The sequence below is a fragment of the Somniosus microcephalus genome, chromosome 7 (assembly GCF_052327205.1).
Source record: "Somniosus microcephalus isolate GS21.2 chromosome 7, FLI_Smic_1.0, whole genome shotgun sequence".
Lineage (NCBI taxonomy): Eukaryota > Metazoa > Chordata > Chondrichthyes > Squaliformes > Somniosidae > Somniosus > Somniosus microcephalus.
In genome coordinates, this window is record NC_140993.1 from 37,976,000 (window position 1) to 38,002,877 (window position 26,878).

The 26,878-nt window shown below is 44.7% G+C and overlaps 1 protein-coding gene across 2 annotated transcripts in view; it reads right to left on the bottom strand.

Annotated features, from left to right (window-relative positions):
* The window catches only part of trpn1 (transient receptor potential cation channel, subfamily N, member 1), a 349,847-nt gene that overhangs the window by 25,461 nt on the left and 297,508 nt on the right, over nt 1-26,878 (bottom strand). For both annotated transcript variants that reach the window (XM_085992435.1, XM_085992434.1), the window contains exons 24-26: nt 22,404-22,601; nt 11,665-11,871; nt 6,266-7,637 (exon numbers count right to left, since the gene is read on the bottom strand). In XM_085992435.1, the coding sequence (XP_085848561.1) occupies nt 6,266-7,637; nt 11,665-11,871; nt 22,404-22,601 (1,777 nt within the window). The remainder of the gene's footprint in view (nt 1-6,265; nt 7,638-11,664; nt 11,872-22,403; nt 22,602-26,878) is intronic.

Below are 26,878 nucleotides of genomic sequence, written 5' to 3' on the forward strand. Positions count from 1 at the left end.
CAGCTGTAATTCTGGGGACAAATGCCAATCAGAATGTAAATGAATGGCCACCTAACCTAGCATTGAGAAATACGATTATTAACGTCCTTTTGCTCTGGGAATATCTGCAAAAGAATTTGGAGTTATATTTGAGGTGGTGTTGCATGAAGGCAGTAGTCAGTCTGAAGCCATGAGAACTAAGGGGCAGGTCAGTGAATCCATGGTAGTTCACAGTTATGCAAGTTAAAAAATAAAACCTGTGTTTCAAGAGTCAGTTTTATGCTGAGAGTTAGCACATGGTGGAAACACCTTTGTTGTTTAAGAATCCAAGGCGATTGATAAAGTTTATAATTATTGTAAATATAGGGCCCTGAAGTTATAGGAGGCCTACTCTGCTGGCAGAAAGGCAACAAAGTGGGACACCCGGCCAGCCACTGAGAAAGATGTAGACCCTGTCCCAAATTGTGGGGAGGGCTACATTAGCATCTTTAAGACAAGCAACTGAGCCCAATAAAGATGCTTCAGTGGCGTCCATCCTGTTTCACTGGTGGATTTTGAATTCGGGAACTCAAAATTGAAGAATCAGGACCCTTCTGGGCCTTCAGAAAGAAGGCAATCTATTGTGTCTTTACCTTTTGACGTAACAAAACTACTGGGCACTTGGTCTAAGCATTAAACAAAGCTTTAATCAACTGTTTTACAACACGGAAGTCTAGTTGTGTCCTTCACTAGTTTCTGTTAAGAATGTCCTGCGCAAGCTGGGCCTGTGCCCGAGAATTTATACTCTCCCTGGACAGCGCCACCCGTAGGCCGCTCAGTATTATTTCATGTCTTTCTTTCATGAATGACTGATTCATGTCACCTTTGTCTTTAGAACTTTTTGGGGCTGTTCCAAGACAGTTTAACCATGTTTCTATAGGTATGTAAATAGGAAGAGATTAGTAAAAGTAAATGTGGGTCCATTAGAGGCAGAGACAGCAGAAATTATAATGGGCAATAAGGAAATGGCAGAGACATTAAACAAATACTTTGTATCTGTCTTCACGGTAGAAGACACAAAAAACATTCCAGGAATAATGGGGAACCAAGGGTCTAGAGAGAATGAGGAACTTAAAGAAATCAGTATAAGTAAAGACATAGTACTGGAGAAATTAATGGGACTAAGTGGTGACAAATCCCCTGGACCTGACTACCTGCATCCTAGGGTTTTAAAAGAGGTAGCTGCAGAGATAGTGGATGCACTGGTATTAATCTTCCAGAATTCCATAGATTCTAGAACAGTCCCCAAGGATTGGAAGGTAGCAAACATAACCTCGCTATTTAAGAAAGGAGGAAGAGAAAAAATGGGGAACTATAGGCCAGTTAGCCTGACATCAGTAATGGGCAAAATGCTAGAATCTATTATTGGGGACATGGTAATGGAACTTAGAAAATCATAATATGTTTAGGCAGAGTCAACATGGTTTTATGAAAGGGAAATCGTGTTTGACAAATCTGTTAAGAGTTTTTTGAAGATGTAACTAGTAGGATGGATAAGGGGGGACCAATGGATGTGGTGTATTTGGATTTTCAAAAAGCATTCGATAAGGTGCCACAGAAGAGGTTATTACACAAAATTAGGACTCATGGGTTTGGAGGTAAGATTTTAGCATGGATTGAGGATTGGTTAATGAACAGAAAACAGAGAGTAGGAATAAACGGGACTTTTGTTACAAAGGGATTAGAGTATAAGTGTGAAGAAGTCTTACTACAATTATATAGGGCATTGGTGAGGCCACACCTGGAGTACTGTGTACAGTTCTGGTCTCCTTGCCTAAGGAAAGACCTACTTGCCTTAGAGGGAGTGCAACAAAGGTTCACTAGACTGGTTCCTGGGATGAGGGGATTGCCCTATGAGGAGAGATTGAGTAGACTTTTCTCGGGTTGGCAGTCTGTAACTAGCGGGGTACCGCAAGGATCAGTGTTTGGGCCTCAGCTATTTACAATCTATATTAATGACTTAGATGAAGCGACTGAGTGTAACGTATCCAAGTTTACTGATGATACAAAGAGAGATATAGACAGGTTGACTGAATGGGCAGGAACGTGGAAAATGGAATACAATGTGGGGAAGTGTTAATTTATCCACTTTGGTAGGAAAAACAAAAAAGCAGAATATTTTTTAAATGGTGAGAGACTGGGAAATGTTTGCACTCAGAGGGACCTGGGTGTCCATGTACATGAATAACAGAAAGTTAACATGCAGGCACAGCAAGCAATTAGGAAAGCAAATGGTAGGCCGCTCAGTATTATTTTATGTCTTTCTTTCATGAATGACTGATTCATGTCACCTTTGTCTTTAGAACTTTTTGGGGCTGTTCCAAGGGACTCAACCAGGTTCTACCTTCCAGATTCCGGCCCACTCCCAGGTGAAGTGCCCATTCAACAGGCCTCGTTGACCCCAGACATTTCAGCCCCACTGTTTTTATTGAGGATGTTCAGTTGCCTGCTTAAGGCTCAATAAATTTGTCTAGTGGTTTATTGGCTCAGCCTTGCTTTGATAGAGGCCATGTGGCAGCATGTGATGCATTCTAATAAGTGACAACGGCTGTCCGCCTGACCCTTGGGTCTCACTACGTTTAGCTAGATATTGGACAGGTAAAGAAATACCCTGGCTCGGAGAGCTGTGGTGCTGAACCTAAGGAAACATACAAGCATAAAAACTGAAAAACATAACAAACCATCATTTAAACTTCCACAAACATCAAACATTAAAAAAAATAGAAACCTTGCAAATGATTTGTCATAACATTTTGAAATTCTCTTGTACGGAACCCAATTTTCAGCCTGCGGTGCACATAATTACCACTGAGACTGGAACATTACATATTCCCCTATTTAAAGTTCTCAATCGTGCGTCACAGGAGAATTGGTTAATTCTGTTCAATAAAACTCATCCACCTAGTACATTAGCCCTCCCGTTAGGGTGGCATCAATGTATCAGAGTGATATGCTCTGAGCTGGCAAATGTTCATGTGGATCCCTGATTTTTTCCTATGTTCTTAATTGGTTCGTGTCCTGCCTCCAGCTGGCAGGAGCATAAACTAGAATTTCCCCAATCCGATTACAGAATAATACAGCACAGAACGAGGCCATTCAGCCCATCGTACCTGTGCCGGCTCTCTGAAAGAGCTCCTAATTAGTCCCTACTCCTTTCCCATAGCCCTGCAAATTTTTCCCCTTCAAGTAGATATACAATTCCCTTTTGCAAGTTACTATTGAATCTGCTTCCACCACCCTTTCAGACAATTCATTCCAGATTCGCTGAGTAAAAAAATTCTCCTGATTGGCTTTTTTGCCAATTTTCTAAAATCTGTGTCCTCTGGTTTATGACTGTACTGCCAGTGGAAAGTGTCTCCCTATCTACCTGATCAAAACCCTTCATAATTTTGGACACCTCTATTAAATCTCTCCTTAACCTTCTTTGCTCTAAGGAGAACAATCCCAGTTTCTCTAGTCTCTGTATTCCGTTATCCCTGGTACCATTCTGGTAAATCTCCTCTGGACCCTCCACAGATGCAAATATTGAACACATTTTCAGTGCATTTTCCTCATACAGTTTAATTTTACATGCAAGGCATAAACAAAACAAGATACAAAGTCCTTACTGAATCTGACTGACATGGGCATACAACACTGACTCAACTTTTTTCAGTCTTGAAATATTTGGCCAGCTCAATGGCAATATATAAGTCAGATGGCTCCAATCTGGAGTCGGCACCAGCAAAGGCATGATGAGTTCCCTTCTGTACTAAAATTTCAACGATTCTATTTCCCACGGTTTCCTCCCCCCCTTATAGCATTAAAATGACTATTCATGATGTTATCATACAACTATCTATTGCCTCCATTAAAACTACAGAGAGAAACTTGATGCAAATATGTTAAGTGGTCATACAATAATGTCATTCACCATCATTCCCGAGCTTATATTGTTTAAAGTAAGCTTTTGTGGGGAATAACTACAAATTAAAGTTATATCTGGCATCATAATGATAAAGTGTCACCAACTGAAAACCTTGTCCAAGTGTTAGAAATAAATCCAGACATGTAATACAATAAATATCACCACTAATTAGGCTCTGTGACTTAATCATTCATATGGTTAGTCCAACTTGTTTAGCTACTTAATATCAATATCAAATGTCACCTAAATTCCTTCATGACTTGCTCATTTTTTTGGGAATTATAAGGGATAATTTTGTTGTCCTCCCCTCTCCCTGAGAACTAAACAAAAATGTACTGCACCCGTCCAGCCCCAGGAGCACTTAAAATTCCTGACCTGGGCCGTTTAAATGGCCTGGGGCTGCCCTCATGCAGGCCTATGCCCTGCCTGGGCCTAGCTGAGCCTAGCCCTGGCAGTAGGGGCAGGAATATCAGGGGCCTCCCAGGTCTGGAGGTGCCTACATGGCCTCGATCAATGGGACCACGATGGGGAGCTAGGATTGCCAGCCGTCTCGGATTGCTTAGAGTCTCCTGGAAATTATGAGGAATCTCCCGGGCACTGCTACTTGCAGCCTGGGAGAAGGGTAGAATTTCCCCGCTACTGCAGCCCATGCACCCAGTGACAAGGAGGCCCTTTAAACTTCCTGCCAGAACAGCAGGCCCACCCCCTGCCCTGTGATGTTGCCGCCTGCCACCGCAGAGAAACTGCCTGCAGCTCGGTGACATCACCCCACTGGTGCCCGCCTCGAGTCTCATTGACGAATATTGGTGGGGGTTAATGAGGTCATTTCTGGCGGGTAGGGACGACCTCTGGAAACAGGATCCGCTGATGGAGAAATAGCCAGTGAGCCAGACTGGGGAGAGTGGTGGGGTTGGGCTGCTTAAATGGAGACTAGGGGGAAGGGTATTGGGGCTCGGGGGAGATAGGGTGACAAGTTATTTGGTTGAGTATTTAGAGCTTGGGGAGGGGAAGGACAGGTGGCTGGGAGTCTGAGGATTGGGTCTTAGGAGGAGAGAGAGGACAGGGGGTCAGGATTGAGGGCTCGTGGGAGAGAGGAAGACTGAGAAATGGGGGGGTTGAGGGATTGGGCTCAGAGAGAGATGGAGATTGGGGGTTGGGGGACTAGGATTGGGCTTGGCGGGGGTGAGGAGAGGGAGCCTGAGGACTAGATTGGGGGATTAATGGGCTGGGGAAATCTGAAGACTGTAGTATTGAAGTCGGGTGTATGGGGACTCAGGCCGGGGGAAAGAGGAGATTGAGGAATTTGGGGACAGAATGGAAGGCCAGGGATTGGGGCTTGGGTGGGAGGTGAGAGGCACTTGTGGCTGGGGGTAATTGGGGCTCAGGCAGGGAGAAAGGGGTCTGGGGGTTGGGGATGAGTGTGGGACCCAGCATTTCCTGCAAGGCCAAGAGCAGCAGCAAAATAGCAAGTGGCAGCGGTGCCGAGAGAGGAGCAGCCAGTAAAGGGGGTGAGTGTAACCTGGGGACTTTACTCTGGGTAATTAGTGGAAGATTGTTTGTACTGGTGGGTGAAAGAGGAACAAGGGGACAGAGATTGAGGATTCTCACTGGAAGAACCAAGGAGGAGGGGAGAAGAAAGGTTTTCACACTGATGACTATTATACCATGGGATGCTTCACCGCTATTGAGGCCGAGACTAGATCATCATTTATAAAGTGCAGGAACCCTGACTGATGTTCCATCCCTCTACCCGTGGGTCAGTGAGTGGTGATCAGGAGCAGGAACCCTGGCTGATGTTCCATCCCTCTACCCGTGGGTCAGTGAGTGGTGATCAGGAGCAGGAACCCTGGCTGATGTTCCATCGCTCTATCTGTGGGTCAGTGGGTGGTGATCAGGAGCAGGAACCCTGGCTGATGTTCCATCGCTCTATCTGTGGGTCAGTGGGTGGTGATCAGGAGCAGGAACCCTGGCTGATGTGCCATTGCTCTATCTGTGGGTCAGTGGGTGGTGATCAGGAGCAGGAACCCTGGCTGATGTTCCATCCCTCTACCCGTGGGTCAGTGGCTAGTGATCAGGAGCAGGAACCCTGGCTGATGTTCCATTGCTCTATCTGTGGGTCAGTGGGTGGTGATCAGGAGCAGGAACCCTGGCTGATGTGCCATTGCTCTATCTGTGGGTCAGTGGGTGGTGATCGGGAGCAGGAACCCTGGCTGATGTTCCCTTTCTCTATCCTAGGTCAGTGGGTATGATCAGGAGCAGGAACCCTGGCTGATGTTACACATGAAGGCAGGTAGGACCACCCACTCAATTTACCCCATCTAATGAAAGCCATTGACTTACCTCTATGTTTGCACAGCATTTTGATGTAGTAGAAAAGATTGGTGCACAGGTTGAATGGAGAAGGGGTCCCTGATTTCCTGATCATGTCACGGATCAGCATGGCCCTCCCAAACTTCCACTCGGTGTCTGACTGCGCCTGGATCCGCTGGTAGGTGTCACTCATCATGGCAATCAGCAAGTTAATCAGGACAATCAGGGTCATGACAAGATACATTCCAAACACAAACTTGACAATGAATTGGGTAAAAGTAGGTGTCCGATACAATGGAGGCAAGGAGTCTGGATCTACCATACCAAACAGAGCAAAAAAGAGTAAGATGGTAATATCCAAAGGGTCTTGAATGTCATAATACTCCCCTTCAGAACCCGATTTGTTTCTAGCAGATGGGTTGACCAGCGGGACAGGGTATACAGGTTGGTAAACGGCTGCAAGTTGCATGGTGAAGGCTACGTGAAAGAGGGCAAGAATGACAGCAAACCTGGCGAGGTCCTTCATCAGGTCTCGGATAATGATAGCCCAGGGGCCGAAGAGGTGGTGGAATGTTAGGAACTCCAGAAACTGCACAAAGCAAAGAGTCATGGCCACTGCAAGGGAAATGTTTCGGGCAAAGAAGCAGTGCAGGCGGTCGTGGTCCCGAAAAGCAAATGCAAGTAGGTGACAGAAGACGGCAATGGCTGAGAATCCCAGGATGAAAACCCGAATCCAGGCTAGTCCTGCTCTCTCCCCTGGGTGGGTCAGCTCCGAGACCAACATTCCTGAAAGCCAAGCTAACAGGAGCCATTCATTCCAGCAGGGCAGCATCCGCCCTTCATATATTGGGCTAAGCGGGGGATAGACTATGGTTAATATAAATAACACCAGGAGAAAGATATGAGACACCAAATGGCTCATGAATTTCATTATGGGAATCCTGTTGAACCGGTGCTTAAGCGGAATGGAGAACATCAGCCAGATGGGGGGGCAGATGAGGAAGGTAAAGAACAAAAGTACGAGTTTCCAGTGGGCCCATTTCAAGTTCCCGTACCAGACTTCGGTAAGGTACTTCTGCACCGCTGGGTGAGCCACCACATCCTTCTGTTCGCATTCTATTAAGGAGTCCAGCATTGTACTGCCACGGTGGTCCACGGCACGGAGCAGGAAGCCGGCGCTTCTGCAACCAGATGCCACGGTAAGGAGCTCGGTAGCCATGTTTTCACAGTACTTGGCCGCTTCCAGCAGCTCCATGGATCGCTCTTTTTCCTTCAGAGCTGTGGTGCCAAAAGCACGGGAGAGCTTGATGGCAGTGTCCATGGGGGCGGGTGAGTGCAGTACAAACTCTTCGATGACCTTGTTTCTGTTGAGCTTTCCACACACCATGAGGTCAAAGATAAACTGTAACGAAATACACAAAGATTGTGTTAGTTATTCTGATGAGCTGCAATTTACTACAGAGCACTGATAGAATTGGAGCATCTCAATATTAACACTTGCATTTATACAACGCCTTATCCATTGAAATGCTTCAAAGCCTTTCACACAATAAGGGTAATACTGACTTTGTCAGATAGTGTAAAACGGAGGATAACAAATCGGCAGCCGATCTCCCACGATTTTACAAAGTATTACATTTACAGCACAGAAACAAGCTGTTCGGTACACAGGTCCAATTTTTAAAAACATTTTTTAATTCATTCACAGGGTATGGGAGGTGCTGGCAAGGCCAGTATTTATTGCCCATCCATAATTGCCCTTGAGAAGGTGGTGGTGAGCCACCTTCTTGAACTGCTGCAGTCTGTGTGATGAAGGTACTCCCACAGTACTGTTAGGGAGGGAGTTCCAGGATTTTGACACAGCGACAATGAAGGAATGGCGATATATTTCCAAGTCAGGATGGTGTGTGACCTGGAGGGGAACTTGCAGGTAGTGGTGCTCCCATGCGCCTGCAAACCTTGTCCTTCTAGGTGGTAGAGGTCGCGGGTTTGGGAGGTGCTGCCGAAGAAGCCTTGGTGAGTTGCTGCAGTGCATCTTGTAGGTGGTACACATTGCTGCCACGGTACGCCGGTGGTGGAGGGAGTGAATGTTTAAGGTGGTGGATGGGGTCCCAATCAAGTGGGCTGCTTTGTCCTGGATGGTGTCGAGCTTCTTGAGTGTTGTTGGAGCTGCACTCATCCAGGCAAGTGGAGAGTATTCTATCACACTCCTGACTTGTGCCTTGTAGATGCTGGAAAGGCTTTGGGGAGTCAGGAGGCGAGTCACTTACCACAGAATACCCAACCAATGACCTGTAGCCACAGTATTTCTGTGGCTGGTCCAGTTAAGTTTCTAGTCAATGGTGACTCCCAGGACGTTGATGGTGGGGGATTCAATCATGGTAATGCCGTTGAATATCAAGAGGAGGTGGTTAGACTCTCTCGTTGGAGATGATCATTGCCTGGCACTTGTGCGGCGCGAAAGTTACTTGCCACTTATCAGCCCAGGCCTGAATGTTGTCCAGGTCTTGCTGCATGCGGGCATGGACTGCTTCATTATCTGAGGAGTTGCAAATGGAACTGCACACTGTGCAGTCATCAGGAAAGATCTCCACTTTTGACCTTATGATGGAGGGAAGGTCATTGATGAAGCAGCTGAAGATGTTTGGGATTAGGACACTGCCTGAGGAACTCCTGCAGCGATGTCCTGGGGCTGAGATGATTGGCCTCCAACAACCACAACCATCTTCCTTTGTGTTAGGTCTGACTCCAGCCAGTGGAGAGCTTTCCCCCTGATTCTCATTGACTTCAATTTTACTAAGGCTCCTTGATGCCAGACTTGGTCAAATGCTGCCTTGATGTCAAGGGTAGTCTCACCTCACCTCTGGAATTCAGCTCTTTTGTCCATGTTTGGACCAAGGCTGTAATGAGGTCTGGAGCTGAGTGGTCCTTGCAGAACCCGAACTGAGCATCAGTAAGCAGGTTATTGGTGAGTAAGTGCCGCTTAATAGCATTGTCGATGACACCTTCCATCACTTTGCTGATAATTGAGATTGGCTGATAGCACAGTAATTGGTTGGATTGGATTTGTCTTGCTTTTTGTGGACAGAATGTACTTGCGCAATTTTTCACTTTTTCGGGTTGATGTCAGTGTTGTAACTGTACTGGAACAGCTTGGCTAGAGGCGCAGCTAGTTCTGGAGCACAAGTCTTCAGTACGATAGCCGGGATGTTGTTCGGGCCTATAGCCTTTGCTGTATCCAGTGCGCGCAGCCGTTTCTTGATATCACGCGGAGTGAATCGAATTGGCTGAAGACTGGCTTCTGTGATGGTGGGGACCTCAGGAGTAGGCCGATATGGATCATCCACTCGGCACTTTGACTGAAGATGGTTGCGAATGCTTCAGCCTTGTCTTTTGCACTCACGTGCTGGGCTCCACCATCATTGAGGATGGGGATATTCATGGAACCTTCCCCTCCCGTTAGTTGTTTAATGGTCCACCACCATTCACAACTGGATGTGGCAGGACTGCAGAGCTTTGATCTGATCCGTGGGTTGTGGGATCGCTTAGCTCTCTCTATAACATGCTGCTTCTGCTGTTTAGCATGCATGTACTCCTGTGCTGCAGCTTCACCATGTTGGCACCTCATTTTCAGGTATGCCTGGTGCTGCTCCTGGCATTCTCTTCTACACTCCTCATTGAACCAGGGTTGGTCCCCTGGCTTGATGGTAATGGTAGAGTGAGGGATATGCCGGGCCATGAGGTTACAGATTGTGGTGGAATTACAATGCTGCTGCTGATGGCCCACAGCGCCTCATGGATACCCAGTTTTGAGCTACTAGATCTGTTCTGAATCTATCCCAAACCATAGCCAAGTAGTCTGCAGTAAAATCATAGCCGACTACCAACAACAAATGGAAGCTAGCCAGCAGAAGCATCCATCCACAGCCAACAGCCAGCTATTAGAAGCTGTCCATCTACCACTAGCGCCCAGCCAGCCACTTGAAATCAGCGAACTACACCAGCAGCCAGCCACACAAGTAGAGCGAACCACACCAACAGCCAGCGAACCACACCAGCAGCCAGCGAACCACACCAGCAGAGAGCGAACCAGACCAGCAGCCAGCTAACCACACTAGCAGCCAGCGAACCACACCAGCAGCCAGTGAACCACACCAGCAGCCAGCGAACCACACTAGCAGCCAGCGAACCACACCAGCAGCCAGCGAACCACACCAGCAGAGAGCGAACCAGACCAGCAGCACAGCTAACCACACCAGCAGCCAGCGAACCACACCAGCAGCCAGCGAACCACACTAGCAGCCAGCGAACCACACCAGCAGCCAGCTAACCACACCAGCAGCCAGCTAACCATATCAGCAGCCAGCGAACCACACCAGCAGCCAGCGAACCACACCAGCAGCGAGCCACACCAGCAGCCAGCCACACCAGCACCCAGCGAACCACACCAGCAGAGAGCGAACCACACCAGCAGAGAGTTACCACCCTGTAGCCAGCTGTGAGCGGCTGCCAGTTCTCTGCAAGCCACCAGCAGCCAGGCCACAACCAGTTGTAATTGCTTCAGTCACAAAAACAACCAATCATAATTTACATTATAGATTTTTTTTTGTATCAATGTTATTGGTTAAGTCACAAAAATGACCAATTGGAACTGACACTATAGACTCCAATTACAAATAGCAAAAATATTACACCAAGGAGAAAAATCAGACATAAGCCTATAGTGAACCGGCCAGAAAGATTCTGCATGACTTCTGGAGAGGGCAAACAAACAAAATTTAATAAACAAATTTGTTTCATTGGCTCTGCCTGGTAACTTATTCCATAGATTTATTTCCCTTTGTGTGAAATAAGTCTGTATGGATTTTCTATTTACTCATATTTCCTGAATTTTTAAACCTTTTGTCCATGTAAACAATGTGTCTGGATCAACATTACCGATCCCTGTAAAATTCTTAAAACTCTTTCTGGATCACCTTGTAGTCAGCTCTTTTCCAGTGAGAACAGAAACAACCTCCTTAAGCGTTCCTCATAATGTAAGCTGATGTACACAAACATTCATCAGGAGATGGAACCAGAGGCGACATGAGGAAAAAAGAATATGTAGCGAGTTGCTATCATCTGGAATGAACTGCCTGAAAGAGTAGTGAAAGCAGATTCAATAGTAACTTTCAAAAAAGAATTGGATAAATACTTGAAAGGGAAAGAGTTGCAGGTCTATGGGGAAAGAGCGGGGGAGTGGGACTAATTGGATAGCTCTTTCAATAGAGCCGGCACAGGCACGATGGGCCGAATGGCCTCCTTCTGTGCTGTATCATTCTATAATTCTATGGAATCTTCATTCTACTGAACGTCTCATAAATTGTAGCATTCTGTCGATGTTGGCTCTGCAGATGTGTTGCTTATAATTCTGCACTTCAGCCACCTACCTTGCGATCCTCTGTCAGTTTAAGGGTGATGTTGTTCTTGCGGATTAAAAAGCTCACCACCTCTTGGTGGTGGTCGGCTGCTGAATACTGAATGGGAGTCCTTCCTTCCTTACATTCCAGCTTGGGAGAAGCTCCGCTCTCCACCAGGAACTGTACCGTATCCAGGTAACCAGACTTTGCTGCAAAGTGCAGTGGGGTCCAACCATTCTGAACGAAGGAGAGAAAATAGCCAATTCAGTTCAATCCTCTGTGAGCATTTTCTCTTTCCACTTCAATGTTACCCTCCCCAAGGTTGGGCACGGAATATTCCAGGATACTTAACTTTTAGAAGAGAGAGGCAAAATGGAAAAGGAGGAGGGGTATCCTGATAATAAAGGATGGGATAAAGACAGTAGAGAGAAAGGATCTTAGCTCGGAAAATCAAGTAGTAGAATCAGTTTGGGTGGAGCTAAGAAACAGCAAGGGGCAGAAAACATTGGTGGGAGTTGTTTATAGGCCCCCAAACAGTAGTTGTAATGAAGGGCAAAATAGAAATCAGGAAATTAAAGGCCCATGTAACAAGGGTAATACAGTAATCATGGGGGACTTTAATCTACATTTAGACTGGGCAAACTAAATTTGCAGTAATAGTGTGGAGGATGAGTTCATGGAATGTATACAAGATAGCTTTCTGGATCAGTATGTTGAGGAACCAACTAGGGAGCAGGTTATTTTAGATCTAGTATTGTGCAATGAGAAAGGGTTAATTAATAACCTTGTAGTAAAGGGGCCTTAGGGAAGAGTGACCATAATATGGTAGAATTTTATACTGAGTTTCAAAGTGATTTAGTTAAGTCCGAAACTAGGGTCTTAAATCTAAACAAAGCAAACTGCGTAGGTATGACGGGTGAGTTGGCTGAGTTGGATTGGGAAACTACATTAAAAGACAAGCAATGGCTAGCATTTAAAGAATTAATACATCACTAACAACAAATATACATTCCTTTAAAGCACAAAACCCCACAGGAAAAGTGGTCCAGCCGTGGCTAACAAGAGAAGTTAAAGATAGTATTAGATCAAAGGAAGAGGCTTATAATGTTGCCAAAAAAAAGTAGCAAGCCTGAGGATTGGGAAGATTTTAGAATTCAGCAAAGGAGGACCAAGAAATTGATAAGGAAAGAGAAAAAAGAATATGAGAGTAAATTAGCAAGAGACATAAAAACAGATTGTAAATGTTTCTATAGGTATGTAAATAGGGAGAGATTAGTGAAAGTAAACGTGGGCCCATTAGAGGCAGAGACAGGAGAAATTATAATGGGCAATAAGGAAATGGCAGAGACATTAAACAAATATTTTATATCTGTCTTCATGGTAGAAGACACAAAAACTATTCTGGAAATAATGGGGAACCAAGGGTCTAGAGAGAATGAGGAACTTAAAGAAATCAGTATAAGTAAAGACATAGTGCTAGAGAAATTAATGTGACTAAGTGGCGACAATTCCCCTGGACCTGATGACCTGCATCCTAGGGTTTTAAAAGATGCAGCTGCAGAGATAGTGGATGCTCTACTCGGAGCTCCGACACGGCAAGAGAGCCCCAGGTGGGCAGAGGAAACGCTTCAAGGGCACCCTCAAAGCCTCCTTGAAAAAGTGCAACATTCCCACCGACACCTGGGAATCCCTGGCCCAAGACCGCACAAAGTGGAAGAGAAGCATCTGGGAAGGCGCCGAACACCTCGAGTCTCTTCGCCGGGAGCAAGCGCAAGCCAAGCGCAAGCAGCGCAAGGAACGCACGCCAACCCAAGCACCCCACCCACCCGCCTCTTCAACCACCGTCTGCCCCACCTGTGACAGAGACTGTCGGTCCCGCATTGGACTCATCAGTCACCTGAGAACTCATTTTTAATGTGGAAGCAAGTCATCCTCGGTTCCGAGGGACTGCCTAAGAAGGATGCACTGGTATTAGTCTTCCAGAATTTAGTTTAGGTTACATTGCGGCACTGGTGACGTCATTGGGTCGCAACTTTTGAATGTAACGTAGGCCCCCCACCCACCCCCAACCCCCACCCCTGCCCACCCACCCCCCCACCACCCCCTTCCGCCTGCTCGTAGCGGGAGCCTCGGCCAACTTGAAAGTCGGTAAAGATAAGTTGGCGCCAGGCGGGAACAAAGTGACCTCAGGCCAGTAAGCCGACTTGGCCTAATTTTAACCATTCCATGCACCACTCTCGCTGGGCAAGGGGGTTTAAAATCCCAACCAATATGTTTTGAAGCTATTCAAAATGATATTTAATATAAAAGGAATCAATCATTCCAACAGGCTGGCACTTTTCTTATCATCTTTGATGCTTTGAGCTGCCATTCTATTAATCAAACCAATAAGTTTTTGGATTGCAAGTTAGGAATGCCCAAGGAGAAAGGGTTAATTAATAACCTTGTAGTAAAGGGGCTTTCAGGGAAGAGTGACCATAATATGATAGAATTTTATATTGAGTTTGAAAGTGATTTACTTAAATCCGAAACTAGGGGCTTCAATCTAAACAAAGCAAACTACGTAGGTATGAGGGACAAGTTGGCGAAGGTAGATTGGGAAACTACATTAAAAGGTATGATGGTAGACAAGCAATGGCTAGCATTTAAAGAATTCATACATAATTTACAACAAATATACATTCCTTTAAGGCACAAAAACCCCACAGGAAAAGTGGTCCAACTGTGGCTAACAAGAAAAGTTAAAGATAGTATTAGATCAAAGGAAGAGGCTTATAATGTTGCCAAAAAGAGCAGTAAGCCTAGGGATGGGGAGGCTTTTAGAATTCAGCAAAGGAGGGCCAAGAAATTGATAAGGAAAGAGAAAAAAGAATATGAGAGTATATTAGCAAAGACATAAAAACAGATTGTAAACGTTTCTATAGGTATGTAAATAGGAAGAGATTAGTAAAAGTAAACGTGGGTCCATTAGAGGCAGAGACAGGAGAAATTATAATGGGCAATAAGGAAATGGCAGAGACATTAAACAAATACTTTGTATCTGTCTTCACGGTAGAAGACACAAAAAACATTCCAGAAATAATGGGGAACCAAGGGTCTAGAGAGAATGAGGAACTTAAAGAAATCAGTATAAGTAAAGACATAGTACTGGAGAAATTAATGGGACTAAGTGGCGACAAATCCCCTGGACCTGACTACCTGCATCCTAGGGTTTTAAAAGAGGTAGCTGCAGAGATAGTGGATGCACTGGTATTAATCTTCCAGAATTCCATAGATTCTAGAACAGTCCCCAAGGATTGGAAGGTAGCAAACATAACCTCGCTATTTAAGAAAGGAGGAAGAGAAAAAATGGGGAACTATAGGCCAGTTAGTCTGACATCAGTAGTGGGCAAAATGCTAGAATCTATTATTGGGGACATGGTAATGGAACTTAGAAAATCATATGTTTAGGCAGAGTCAACATGGTTTTATGAAAGGGAAATCGTGTTTGACAAATCTGTTAAAAGTTTTTTGAAGATGTAACTAGTAGGATGGATAAGGGGGAACCAATGGATGTGGTGTATTTGGATTTTCAAAAAGCATTCGATAAGGTGCCACACAAGAGGTTATTACTCAAAATTAGGACTCATGGGTTTGGAGGTAAGATTTTAGCATGGATTGAGGATTGGTTAATGAACAGAAAACAGAGAGTAGGAATAAACGGGACTTTTCTCGGGTTGGCAGGCTGTAACTAGCGGGGTACCGCAAGGATCAGTGTTTGGGCCTCAGCTATTTACAATCTATATTAATGACTTAGATGAAGCGACTGAGTGTAACGTATCCAAGTTTGCTGATGATACAAAGATATAGACAGGTTAACTGAGTGGGCAGGAACGTGGAAAATGGAATACAATGTGGGGAAGTGTTAATTTATCCACTTTGGTAGGAAAAACAAAAAAGCAGAATATTTTTTAAATGGTGAGAGACTGGGAAATGTTTGCACTCAGAGGGACCTGGGTGTCCTTGTACATGAATAACAGAAAGTTAACATGCAGGCACAGCAAGCCATTAGGAAAGCAAATGGTATGTTAGCTTTTGCTACAAAGGGATTAGAGTATAAGAGTAATGAAGTCTTACTACAATTATATAGGGCATTGGTGAGGCCACACCTGGAGTACTGTGTACAGTTCTGGTCTCCTTGCCTAAGGAAAGACCTACTTGCCTTAGAGGGAGTGCAATGAAGGTTCACTAGACTGGTTCCTGGGATGAGGGGATTGTCCTATGAGGAGAGATTGAGTAGACTAGGCCTATATCCCCTAGAGTTTAGAAGAATGAGAGGTGAGCTAATTGAAACATACAAAATTCTTAAGGGGCTTGACAAGGTTAATGCTGAGAAAATTTTTCCCCTGGCTGGGGAATCTACAACACGGGGTCACAGTCTCAGAATAAGGAGACGGCCATTTAGGACTGAGGTGAGGAGGTATTTCTTCACTCAACGGGTTGTGAATCTTTGGAACTCTCTACCCCAGAGAGCTGTGGATTTTCAGTCGTTGAGTATATTCAAGACAGTGGTCGATAAATTTTTGGGAACGAAGGGAATTATGGGATATGGGGATAGTGTGGGAAGGTGGTCTTGAGGTAGAAGATCAGCCATGATCTTATTGAATGGCGGAGCAGACTCGAAGGGCCAAATGGCCTACTCCAGCTCCTATTTCTTATGTTGTTATCTTGGGGGGGGGGGGGGTTGTGGGGCTGGAGATGTTTAGAGAGATAGGGAGGGGTGAGGCCATGCAGCCATTTGAAAACAAGGATGAGAATTCTGAAATTGAGGCGTTGCTTAACCAGGAGTCAGCGAGCACAGGGGTGATTGGTGAATGGGACTTGGTGCGAGTTAGGACACAGGCAGCCGAGTTTTGGATGACGTAGGGTAGAATGTGGGAGGCCAGCATTGCAATAGTCAAGTCTAGCGGTAACAAAGGCTTGAATGAGGGTTTCAGCAGCAGATGAGCTGAGGCAAGGCCGGAGACGGGCAGTGTTACGGAGGCGGTTTTAGTTATGCCGCGGATATGTGGTCGGATGCTCATTTCAGGGTCAAATATGACACCAAGCTTCAGACTGATGTTAAGGAGAGGGATGGAGTCAGTGGCTAGAGAACGGAGTTTGTGGCAGGGACTGAAAACAAAGGCTTCGGTCTTCCCAATATTTATTTGGAGAAAGTTTCTGCTCATCCAGAACTGGATGTTGGACAAGCAGTCTGACAATTAAGAGACAGTGGAGGGGTCGAGAGAGGTGGTAGTGAGGCAGAGCTGGGAATCGTCAGCGTACATGTGGAAACTGATGCTGTGTTTTTCGATGATGTCACCAAGGGACAGCATGTAGATGAGAAATAGGAGGGGGCCAAGGATAGATCCTTGGGGGACACCAGAGGTAACGATGCGGGAGTGGGAAGAGAAGCCATTGCAGGTGATTCTCTGGCTACGATTAGGTAGATAAGAATGGAATCAGGCGAGTGCAGTCCCACCCAGCTGGACGACAGTGGAGAGGCGTTGGAGAAGGATGGTGTGGTCAACCGTGTAAAAGGCTGCAGACAGGTCAAGAAGGATGAGGAGGGATAGTTTACCTTTGTCACAGTCACGGTACATTCTGGGAGATGTAGACTATTAGACTGGTACCTACGTTGATACTGGTGCATTCTAGGAGATGTAGCTCACTAATGTGGCAGTGATATCAGTACATTCTGGAAATGTGTTACTTGGTGTGGTGATTATTCTTTATGTTTAGTAAGAAGTATTGTGATTGGTTGTTTGTTTCCTGCCTTGGGATATATGCTGTAATCTCATTGGTAGTTGATGTTATGTGATTTGTGGTGGCCATCTTAAATTCAGTTCTTTCCAGCCTTTAGTTGGGACTGGGTGTTGAAGATGTGCTACAGGATTTTTAAGTTAATAAAGCCTAGATTAGAAAGGCAAATCTATTCTTTATTTCAATTTATTAACTTTATGTCAGAATGGAGCGATATCTTCAACCAGAACGATTCAATGCTGACCCTAATTCTGCAGGAGTGGATGATAAATGGAAACACTGGTATTGTACATTTAAAAACTTTTTGGGCGTGTTGGATCAAGAGTCTCTAAATAAGCTGAATATGCTGATCAACTACATTGCTCCGGATGTGTATAAGTATATTTTGGACTGTAAAACTTACGAAGTGGCTATTTCTACATTGGAAAAGATTTTTGTTAAACCAAAGAATGAGGTATTTGCACGTCACCTTCTATCTGCCCGTAGGCAGCAGGTGGGAGAATCTTTGGATACTTATTTACAAGCACTTCGGTGCCTTAGTGTTAACTGTAATTATAAGGCCGTGACGGCTGAAGAATATAAGGAAGAATCAGTACGGGATGCTTTTATTAATGGATTACTGTCTAGATCAATTCATCAGCGGTTGTTAGAAAATAAGACTTTGGATCTTAAGAGTGCTTTTGAGCAAGCTTCTACATTGGATGTGGCTCAGAGAAGTTCGGATTCTTATGCTCTTTTTAATCGGCCTGTGACTGTGGTTTCGGCAGTTCCGGATGAAAAGGAATTATGTGGACTTAATAGGAGTGGTTTACTAGATTCTGAAACAGTTTCTACTTCAGCGGCTGTTGCCTCTAGGATTCAGAAGTGTTATTTTTGTGGGAACGTCCGGCACCCTCGTCTGAAGTGTCCTGCTCGGGAGGCTGTGTGTAGTAAATGCGGCAAGAGAGGTCATTACGCACGTGTGTGTAAATCATCAGGTTCAATTACCTCCTCTGTGACTATTCAGCCTTTAGATAGGGCGTTTATTGCATCAATTTCTGCTGCATTTGCTCATGGCCTAAACAAAGCTATAGTTACGGCCCAAGTTAATGGGTTGGAAGTGAAGGCCCTTATAGATACGGGCAGTACCGAGAGTTTTATAAGTCTTCAGTTTGCAAAGGAGAAGCATTTGAAAATTTCGCCTGTTTCCTATCAGGTGTGTATGGCTCAGACGACTCTCACTTCACAAGTAGCTGGTTGTTGCCTTGTGAAATTGATTCTTCTAGGTAATACGTATACTGATATACGCCTATCTGTTTTGCCTAATCTCTGTGCGGATATTTTGATTGGTCATGATGTGCTTCAGTTACACGAGTCTCTCAGTCTTTCATTTGGAGGGACTAAGCCACCTTTATCTATTTGTGGATTAACCACTTTATCCATTTCTCCATTATCACTTTTTTCCAATTTGATGCCGGATTGTAAGCCAATTGCTACCAAGTCAAGAAGGTATAGCAGTCAGGATAGAGAATTTATTAATTCTGAAGTTCAACGTCTCTTGTTGGAAGGAATCATTGAACCTAGTTGTTCGCCTTGGCGGGCACAGGTAGTTGTCACGACTAACGAGAGACATAAGAAACGAATGGTGATAGACTATTCCCAAACTATTAATAGGTATACTCAATTAGATGCGTACCCTTTGCCTAAGATTGATGAGCTTATCAATAAAGTATCTCAGTATAAGGTTTTTAGCACTATTGACCTAAAGAGTGCTTATCATCAGATTCCTATTGTTAAGAAGGATCAACCATATACGGCCTTTGAGGCTGGTGGAAAGCTGTATCAGTTTTGCCGAATACCATTGGTGTTACTAATGGTGTTGCTTGTTTTCAACGGGCAATGGATGCTTTTATAAGTGATAACTCTCTCTCTGACACCTTTTCATACTTAGATGACATCACGGTGTGTGGCAAATCAAGGGTGGAGCATGATTCTAATTTAGAAAGATTCCTTCAAGCTGCGGAAAAAGTTGGTTTAACTTTCAATAAAGAGAAGTGTACCTTTTCGACCACTGAGGTAAATCTACTGGGGTACATTATCTCGGGAAACAAGATTAAACCAGACCCAGAACGTCTGCGACCATTGATTGATTTACCTTGTCCTACTAATTCTAAGGCTTTGCAACGAGTTGTTGGACTGTTTTCTTACTATTCTAATTGGATTGCAAATTTTTCACAGAAGATCCAGCCTCTTATTCGGGTTACGACATATCCTCTATCATGGGAGGCCAGGACGTGTTTTGATAATTTTAAAAAGGATATCCTTGGAGCAGTTGTGCATTCTATTGATGAGCAGGTTCCTTTTGTGATTGAGACGGACGCTTCTGATTTTGCAATTGGGGCTACTCTGAACCAAAATGGAAGACCTGTGGCCTTTTTCTCACGTACCTTGAACAATAGTGAAAAAAGGCATTCTTCAATAGAGAAAGAGGCGTATGCAATAGTAGAAGCACTGCGTAAATGGAGACATTATTTATCGGGGCGACATTTTACGTTGGTAACTGATCAAAAGTCTGTGTCCTTTATGTTTGATGTCAAACATTTTGGAAAGATTAAGAATGATAAAATAATGAGGTGGAGGATTGAGTTGGCATGTTACCATTTTGATATAGTTTATCGTCCGGGGAAGGATAATGTTGCTGCTGATGCGCTGTCGAGGGCTTATTGTTCTGTGATTCACGGAGATACGCTTATTAATCTTCACAATGCCTTATGCCATCCTGGGGTTACGAGGATGATACACTTCGTACGCAGTAAGAATTTGCCCTTTTCAGTTGAAGACGTCAAGCGGATGACTTCATTATGTTCTATCTGTGCTCGGTGTAAACCGAATTTCTTTAAGCCTCAATGAGCTCATCTTATAAAGGCTACTTCTCCTTTTGAACATTTGAGTGTCGATTTTAAGGGGCCTCTTCCTTCAACTACTCAAAACCGATATATGTTTACTGTTGTGGATGAGTTTTCAAGGTTCCCTTTTGCTTTTCCTTGCGCAGATGTATCAGCTGCTACAGTTATCAAATGTCTGACTCAACTTTTTGTCATATTTGGGATGCCTGCGTATATCCATTCGGATCAGGGAAGTTCTTTTATGTCTTCCCAGTTGAAGGAATACCTTCAGAGTCGGGGAATTTCTACTAGCAGAACTACCCCGTATAATCCCCAGGGTAATGGACAGTGCGAACGATACAATGGGGTGATCTGGAAGGCAGTTATGTTGGCTTTGACATCCTGGAACCTTAAGAATACACCGTGGGAAATGGTACTGCCTGCTGCCCTGCATTCCATTAGATCATTGCTTTCAACGGCTACTAATGTGACCCCCCATGAAAGGCTCTTTAACTATCCGCGGAGATCTACTACGGGATATTCGGTACCTTCATGGCTTACTATGCAGGGACCTGTGCTGCTTCGACGCCATGTTAGATTGTCAAAATATGATCCTTTAGTGGAGGAGGTGGAGCTGTTGGAGGCAAATTCCCAATATGCTCATATTCGATTCCAAGATGGGAAAGAAAGTACCGTTTCAATTAAAGACTTGGCTCCTTGTGGTGGCCAGCCCTCTTCTGAGGATATTAACAATAGTCATGATTCAGATAATGTGGATGCTGTTACAGATACTACGAATATTTCCAATCCGACTGCAGATAATTATACTTCTATTAGTCAGCCCTCGATGGATGTTCATGACCGTCCCAGTTTACCTCCTGATGGGATTTCTAATCCGGAAACCGTTGAAAATCGGGAGATGGATAGCCTTCCTGCAGAAGATACTTCTGTGTCTCCTGGTGTGGGAGGGCAAGGAATTTCACCAAGGTTAAGAAGGTCGACACGAACAAGATATCCGGTTGACCGATTGAAAATGGACTTTTAAATTGATAGTAATGTTTTAAAATTGTTGAAATATTATATTATATTGTTTTAGTTGAGAGATACTTAATACTTATGTGCAATATTACTATTTGTTGTTGCTCACTTAGTATTGTGTCATGTTGAATAGTTTTATTTTGTCTGTGCATAGTTTTAGTTGTAAATAATTAATTATAAATTGTAAAGGTTATTTAGGTTGGAGTATATTTTAAAAGGAGGGGTGAATGTGGTGATTATTCTTTATGTTTAGTAAGAAGTATTGTGATTGGTTGTTTGTTTCCTGCCTTGGGATATATGCTGTAATCTCATTGGTAGTTGATGTCATGTGATTTGTGGTGGCCATCTTAAATTCAGTGCTTTCCAGCCTTTAGTTGGGACTGGGTGTTGAAGATGTGCTACAGGATTTTTAAGTTAATAAAGCCTAGATTAGAAAGGCAAATCTATTCTTTATTTCACTTGGGTAGATCCTTCTCATTCAGGGACCTGGGGAAGCAGCAAAACTCAAGTCCAAGGCTTCTAACAGAGACAGGCCTCCAAACAAAAAACATTCATGAAGACGTTCAAACATATAAAAATCAACTACATAGAAAAGTTTGTTGATATCACTGTGAATTGGTTAATTTTTTTTATGTATTAGATAAAATGTCATTTTATGATTGAGAGGACTAGCAGATCAAGATGACTGAGCAAGATAACCAGTGAATGCTAATCATCAGCTGGAGTCTTGCTTTGTACTTCAAACCCCAGGAGACCTGCAGTCTAACTACTCTCTGAAATTAATTGAGGAGTGGAAATTTCCCACCTGGTGGAACCGTGTCAGGCATCTGCAGCTGAATGGTGCTGCTTTAAACATGGTGCAGCCTAAATTTAAAAATAGTCCTCCCTCTTTGAAAAGGTGAGCGACTGGCTGGGTGTAAAGGTGCTATATTATGGTTTGGGATGTACTTTTCTAGCTACCTAATCTGCGCAAAAAAAACAAATAAACATTGAAAGAAAACTCCACACAAACGAAGGAAGAAAATATAGAAAAAAACCTATCGCAAAGCCCCAGAAGTGTAGAGTTTCTTGCTCCTTCTCACGCACCTTGTCTGTGACGTTGATCTCGGCCCCCTGACCAAGCAGTGCTCGCGCCATCTCAATGTGACCATTGGCCGCCGCCAGGTGCAGGCAGGTGCGGCCTCGCTTATCCTTGAGGTGCAGCTGGGAGGTGGATTTACTCAGGAGGAGCCCAACCACTGCAGTGTGGCCGTGCTGCGCTGCGAGGTGGAGTGGGGTGGCACCCTGCAACAAGATTCAACCGGTCGGTCACCGCCTTATTTATACGGTCTCCTGCTCAGGCACGAGGCCACTCCGAGACCGTGCTCACGCAAGAAAAAACAGAATGCTACAAAAACATGTGAAGTGGCCAACATTCTGGTGAAAACATATTTGCCCGATGCCCTCTTGTTCCTGAACACATGCACAACAACCCATTAAAACAGATCATCGTGTCACTTGCACGCAAGGGCACTGGAAGAAAAGAATGCCTGGTTCTTCTGGCTTTTCTCCTGATCTAAACCAGTAGACGTTTGCCAAACCATTTTTCAGTGAAGACCTTGCCCCATTTTAAACAATACACAGAAAACAGGCTGAGTTCTAGCTTAACTGTTAATACCAACGATTGCATATTGTCACTGTAAAGAGAGTGCAGAATATAAGGGGAATGTCATTTTGTTAATAATGAGACTGCATAGCACGACAGGCACTGCTTACTCATAGTGCCACTTTGTGCTTCCATTTTATCTTTTTAAATATCATCGCAGAGCCTGCGAAGCCAGGGTCCATCCATTGAGTTTAATGGAAGAGACATGCTGAACAGTAAATTGTAAGGTTAGGTGTTCCCAGCATGGAGCTTCATGTGACAGGAGCATATATCAACAACAACAACTTGTATTTATATAGCGCCTTTAACATAGTAAAACGTCCCAAGGCGCTGCACAGGAGTATTTCAAGACAAACAATTTGACACCGATCCACATGAGGATAAATTAGGGCAGGTGACCAAAAGCTTGGTCAAAGAGGTAGGTTTTAAGGAGCGTCTTAAAGGAGGAAAGAGAGGTAGCGAGGTGGACAGGTTTAGGCAGGGAATTCCAGAACTTAGGGCCTAGGCAACAGAAGGCACGGCCACCAAAGGTTGAGCGATTATAATCAGGGATGCTGAAGAGGGCAGAATTAGAATTATATAAAGAATACCAGGTGTGCAGGTCATCCCACCCGGCACGATTTTCTGTTGATTAAACTTAATGGATGGAATTCTTAATACAGGCTTGCATCGTGTTGTAAAATCTGCCCTATAACAGGGCAAGAGGAATTCCTGGTAGCGAGTTGCTCTGAACACTGATTTATGTAATAACAACGAAGCGCTGTATTTTTTTCTGGGCTGTAGCTCTCCCGTATATTTTGAGACATCACAGACCTTTAGCAGATTTGAAGCATTTTCAAGTGCTGATCACTATTGTAATTAAAAAAAAAAAATATATATATATATAGCAAGCTGGTCCTTTCCTACTTGGCTTCTGAAAATTGTTTATGTGCGTGCGTTGATGTGTATTTGAGCATGTCTGTGTGTGCATGTGTATGAGTATGTGCGTGTGAATGAATGCCTAGTCATACTTGGCTGTACCCTATGACGTTAAGCTAACTGAAGGGAAGCAAAAAAGGCAGTGGAAGCTGCTCAGAGACAGAAAGATTTTACTTTCCACCAGAAACTACTTGGAATTTCTGAGGTATAAGTTAATTCTTTCCCCCCTACCCCACCCCACCACTCAACATTATCAAGGTTGATATTTCTGACTTTTAAACTGGGTCATCGACAGTGAGGCTTCCTTATTTTTTTATTCGTTTATGGGGTGTGGGCATCGCTGGCAAGGCCAGTATTTATTGCCCATCCCTAATTGTCCTTGAGAAGGTGGTGGTGAGCCGCCTTCTTGAACCGCTGCAGTCCGTGTGGTGAAGGTACTCCCACAGTGCTGTTGCTTTAAGTTACGTGGCCGCACGGCTGCGCAGCTCTCTGGAGCTCCCACGCAGGCCGCTTGCCGGCTTTACAATAGGGAAAACCGCGCATGCGGTGGGAATTTGAATGGGCCGTGCAGCCTGTTAAAGGGGCCGCGCACCCAAGAAAAAATTAAAGGGAACTTTGTCCCACAGTGCTGTTAGGCAGGGAGTTCCAGGAACGGCGATATATTTCTAAGTCAGGATGGTGTGCGACTTGGAGGGGAACTTGGAGGTGATGGTGTTCCCATGCGCCTGCTGCCCTTGTCCTTCTGGTGGTAGAGGTCGCGGGTTACCTTCCATACCAGGGCTGAGGGACTTCATGGTATTATGTGAAGAGGCTAGAGAAACTGGGGTTATTCTCCTTAGAGCAGAGAAGGTTAAGGGCAGATTTAACAGAGGTGTTTAAAATTATGTGGGAGTTTTGACAGAGTACATGGGGAGAAACTGTTTCCACTGGCAGGAGGGTCGGTAACCAGAGGACACACATCTAAGATAATTGGCAAAAGAACCAGAGGGAAGATGAGGAGAAGTATTTTTACAGAGCAAGTTGTTATGATCTGGAATGCACTGCCTGAAATGGTGGTGGAAGCAGATTCAATAGTAACTGTCAAAAGGGAGTTGGATATATATTGGAAAAGGAAACATTTGTAGGCTATGGAAAAAGAGCAGGAGGGTTGCACTAATTAGAACATCTGTCTACATTAAAGGCAATATATAAATGCAAGTTGTTGTTTTGCTATTCACTCTACCAAAATACTTAATAATTTTAAAAAGCTCTATTAAATATCCTCAGCCTTCTGTGCTCCACTATAAATAGTCCCATTATATCAAGTCAATCTTCATAATCATACTTTCCCATCCCTGGCAACATCCTGGCGAATCTACACTGTACCCAGTTATGCTGGGGGTCTCTGCCATTTTCCTTTACTGAGTGGTAAAGGGTGGAGCCTCAGTCCGCCCCTTACAAAGCAAATGATGGGCATGGAGCAGGGACTCTCTAAGCCGCTCATGCTCCACAATCAGGATGCAGCCTTTGAATGAGTGGCGGTGTACTGGGCACATGTGGACCCCACCAATTGTGTCCAGAGCACACAAGCCCCTGTAGACCCCTCAACTCCTTTGCAGGAAAACTCCTGGAGATCATCTCCGTTGCTCAGCAGGCCAAAGAGGTAATGGCTGGGGTCTGGTTGGTGGGGGGGTGGGGGGGGGACGGTTGGGAATCCTGCCTCCGACAGGTGGGCGGTCACCGGAGTTTCCAGCAGATCTGGACAGATGGGTGCCAAAGATTTTCCTGCTTGACCCATTCAAATGAGGCGCTCTTACGCTGGCCCCACAATTTCCAAGGATCACGGCCCCAAAGGTTTGGGGGCTAGCCTTCGAGTTATTCTTAAAGCCAGTCAGAGACTGATCTAAAGCCACGTGGCTCTGAGTCATCAGATTAGGCACAGCCAATCACTTACATTTAAATAATTAAAACACAAAACGTAGCATTTAAAGAACAACATTAAAATTAAATTAAAATAGTGGGTGTAGAAAAAGATGACGGCGAAAGGAGCAAGGACAAGCATAGTGCAAATAACGATTTATTTAAAATATCTTAATAGCAGTATTAGGACTTGTTTCACTGCCATTGTGCACAGGCTGTATTCCCACGGGGAAAAAATGTCTGGCTCAGGACACCCAAAATCCCACAGGGCAATCTAAGGATTAAGTCATTTTGGGTGAAATTCCTCCTGTCGGGAAAAGAAAGGTTTGGAAAGAAACACTCGCATTTCTATAGCGCCTTTCACAACCTCAGGACGTCCCAAAGCACTTTACAGCCAATGAAGTACTTTTGAAGTGTAGTCACTGTGGTAATGTAGGAAGCGACATTATTTTACTGGATTTTGCTGGACCAAAGTATTGATAGGTGGAAAATGTTGTACTTGTGCAGCTTTTATGTTAAAGTTATCCACAGGGGAAAACCACCCCCAGGGGTTTAGCTTTAATTAATATTTTGATTTAATATTTCACATGAGCGCTTGAGAACAGGCAAAAGGTACATTTTAAAAATAAATGAATGGGGAAGCCAGCTAAGTATACGTGGGAGAAAGGAATAGAAGGATATGTTGCTAGGGTGAGATGAAGTAAATCGAGTGGGAGGAGGCTCGTGCGGAGCATTAGACCTGGTGGGCCGAATGGCCGGTATCTGTACTGTAAACTTCTATGGGGGAAAAATTCAGTTGTTTGTGCCTCCCATTAGCGCCTTAAGAGGGTGCTAATGGGGCTCAAAGCAACTAGCGCCCGGGCGCAGAGATGTTTGCGCCGCTCGCGAAATTAACTAGACATTTTGCAGTGGCGCTAAACACTACTGCCACGATCGCCTGCGCCGGCAGATTGTGACGTCAGTCGAGTGCGCAACGCCCCGTTAGCGCCCCGGACCGGAAATTGAGTGGCGCCCCCTGCCTTACCGCCTGCCACTAGCAATGACAGGTTGAGGGGAGCGTTATGCTGTCAGAAAGGGACTGGGGGAGCGCTATTTAAAG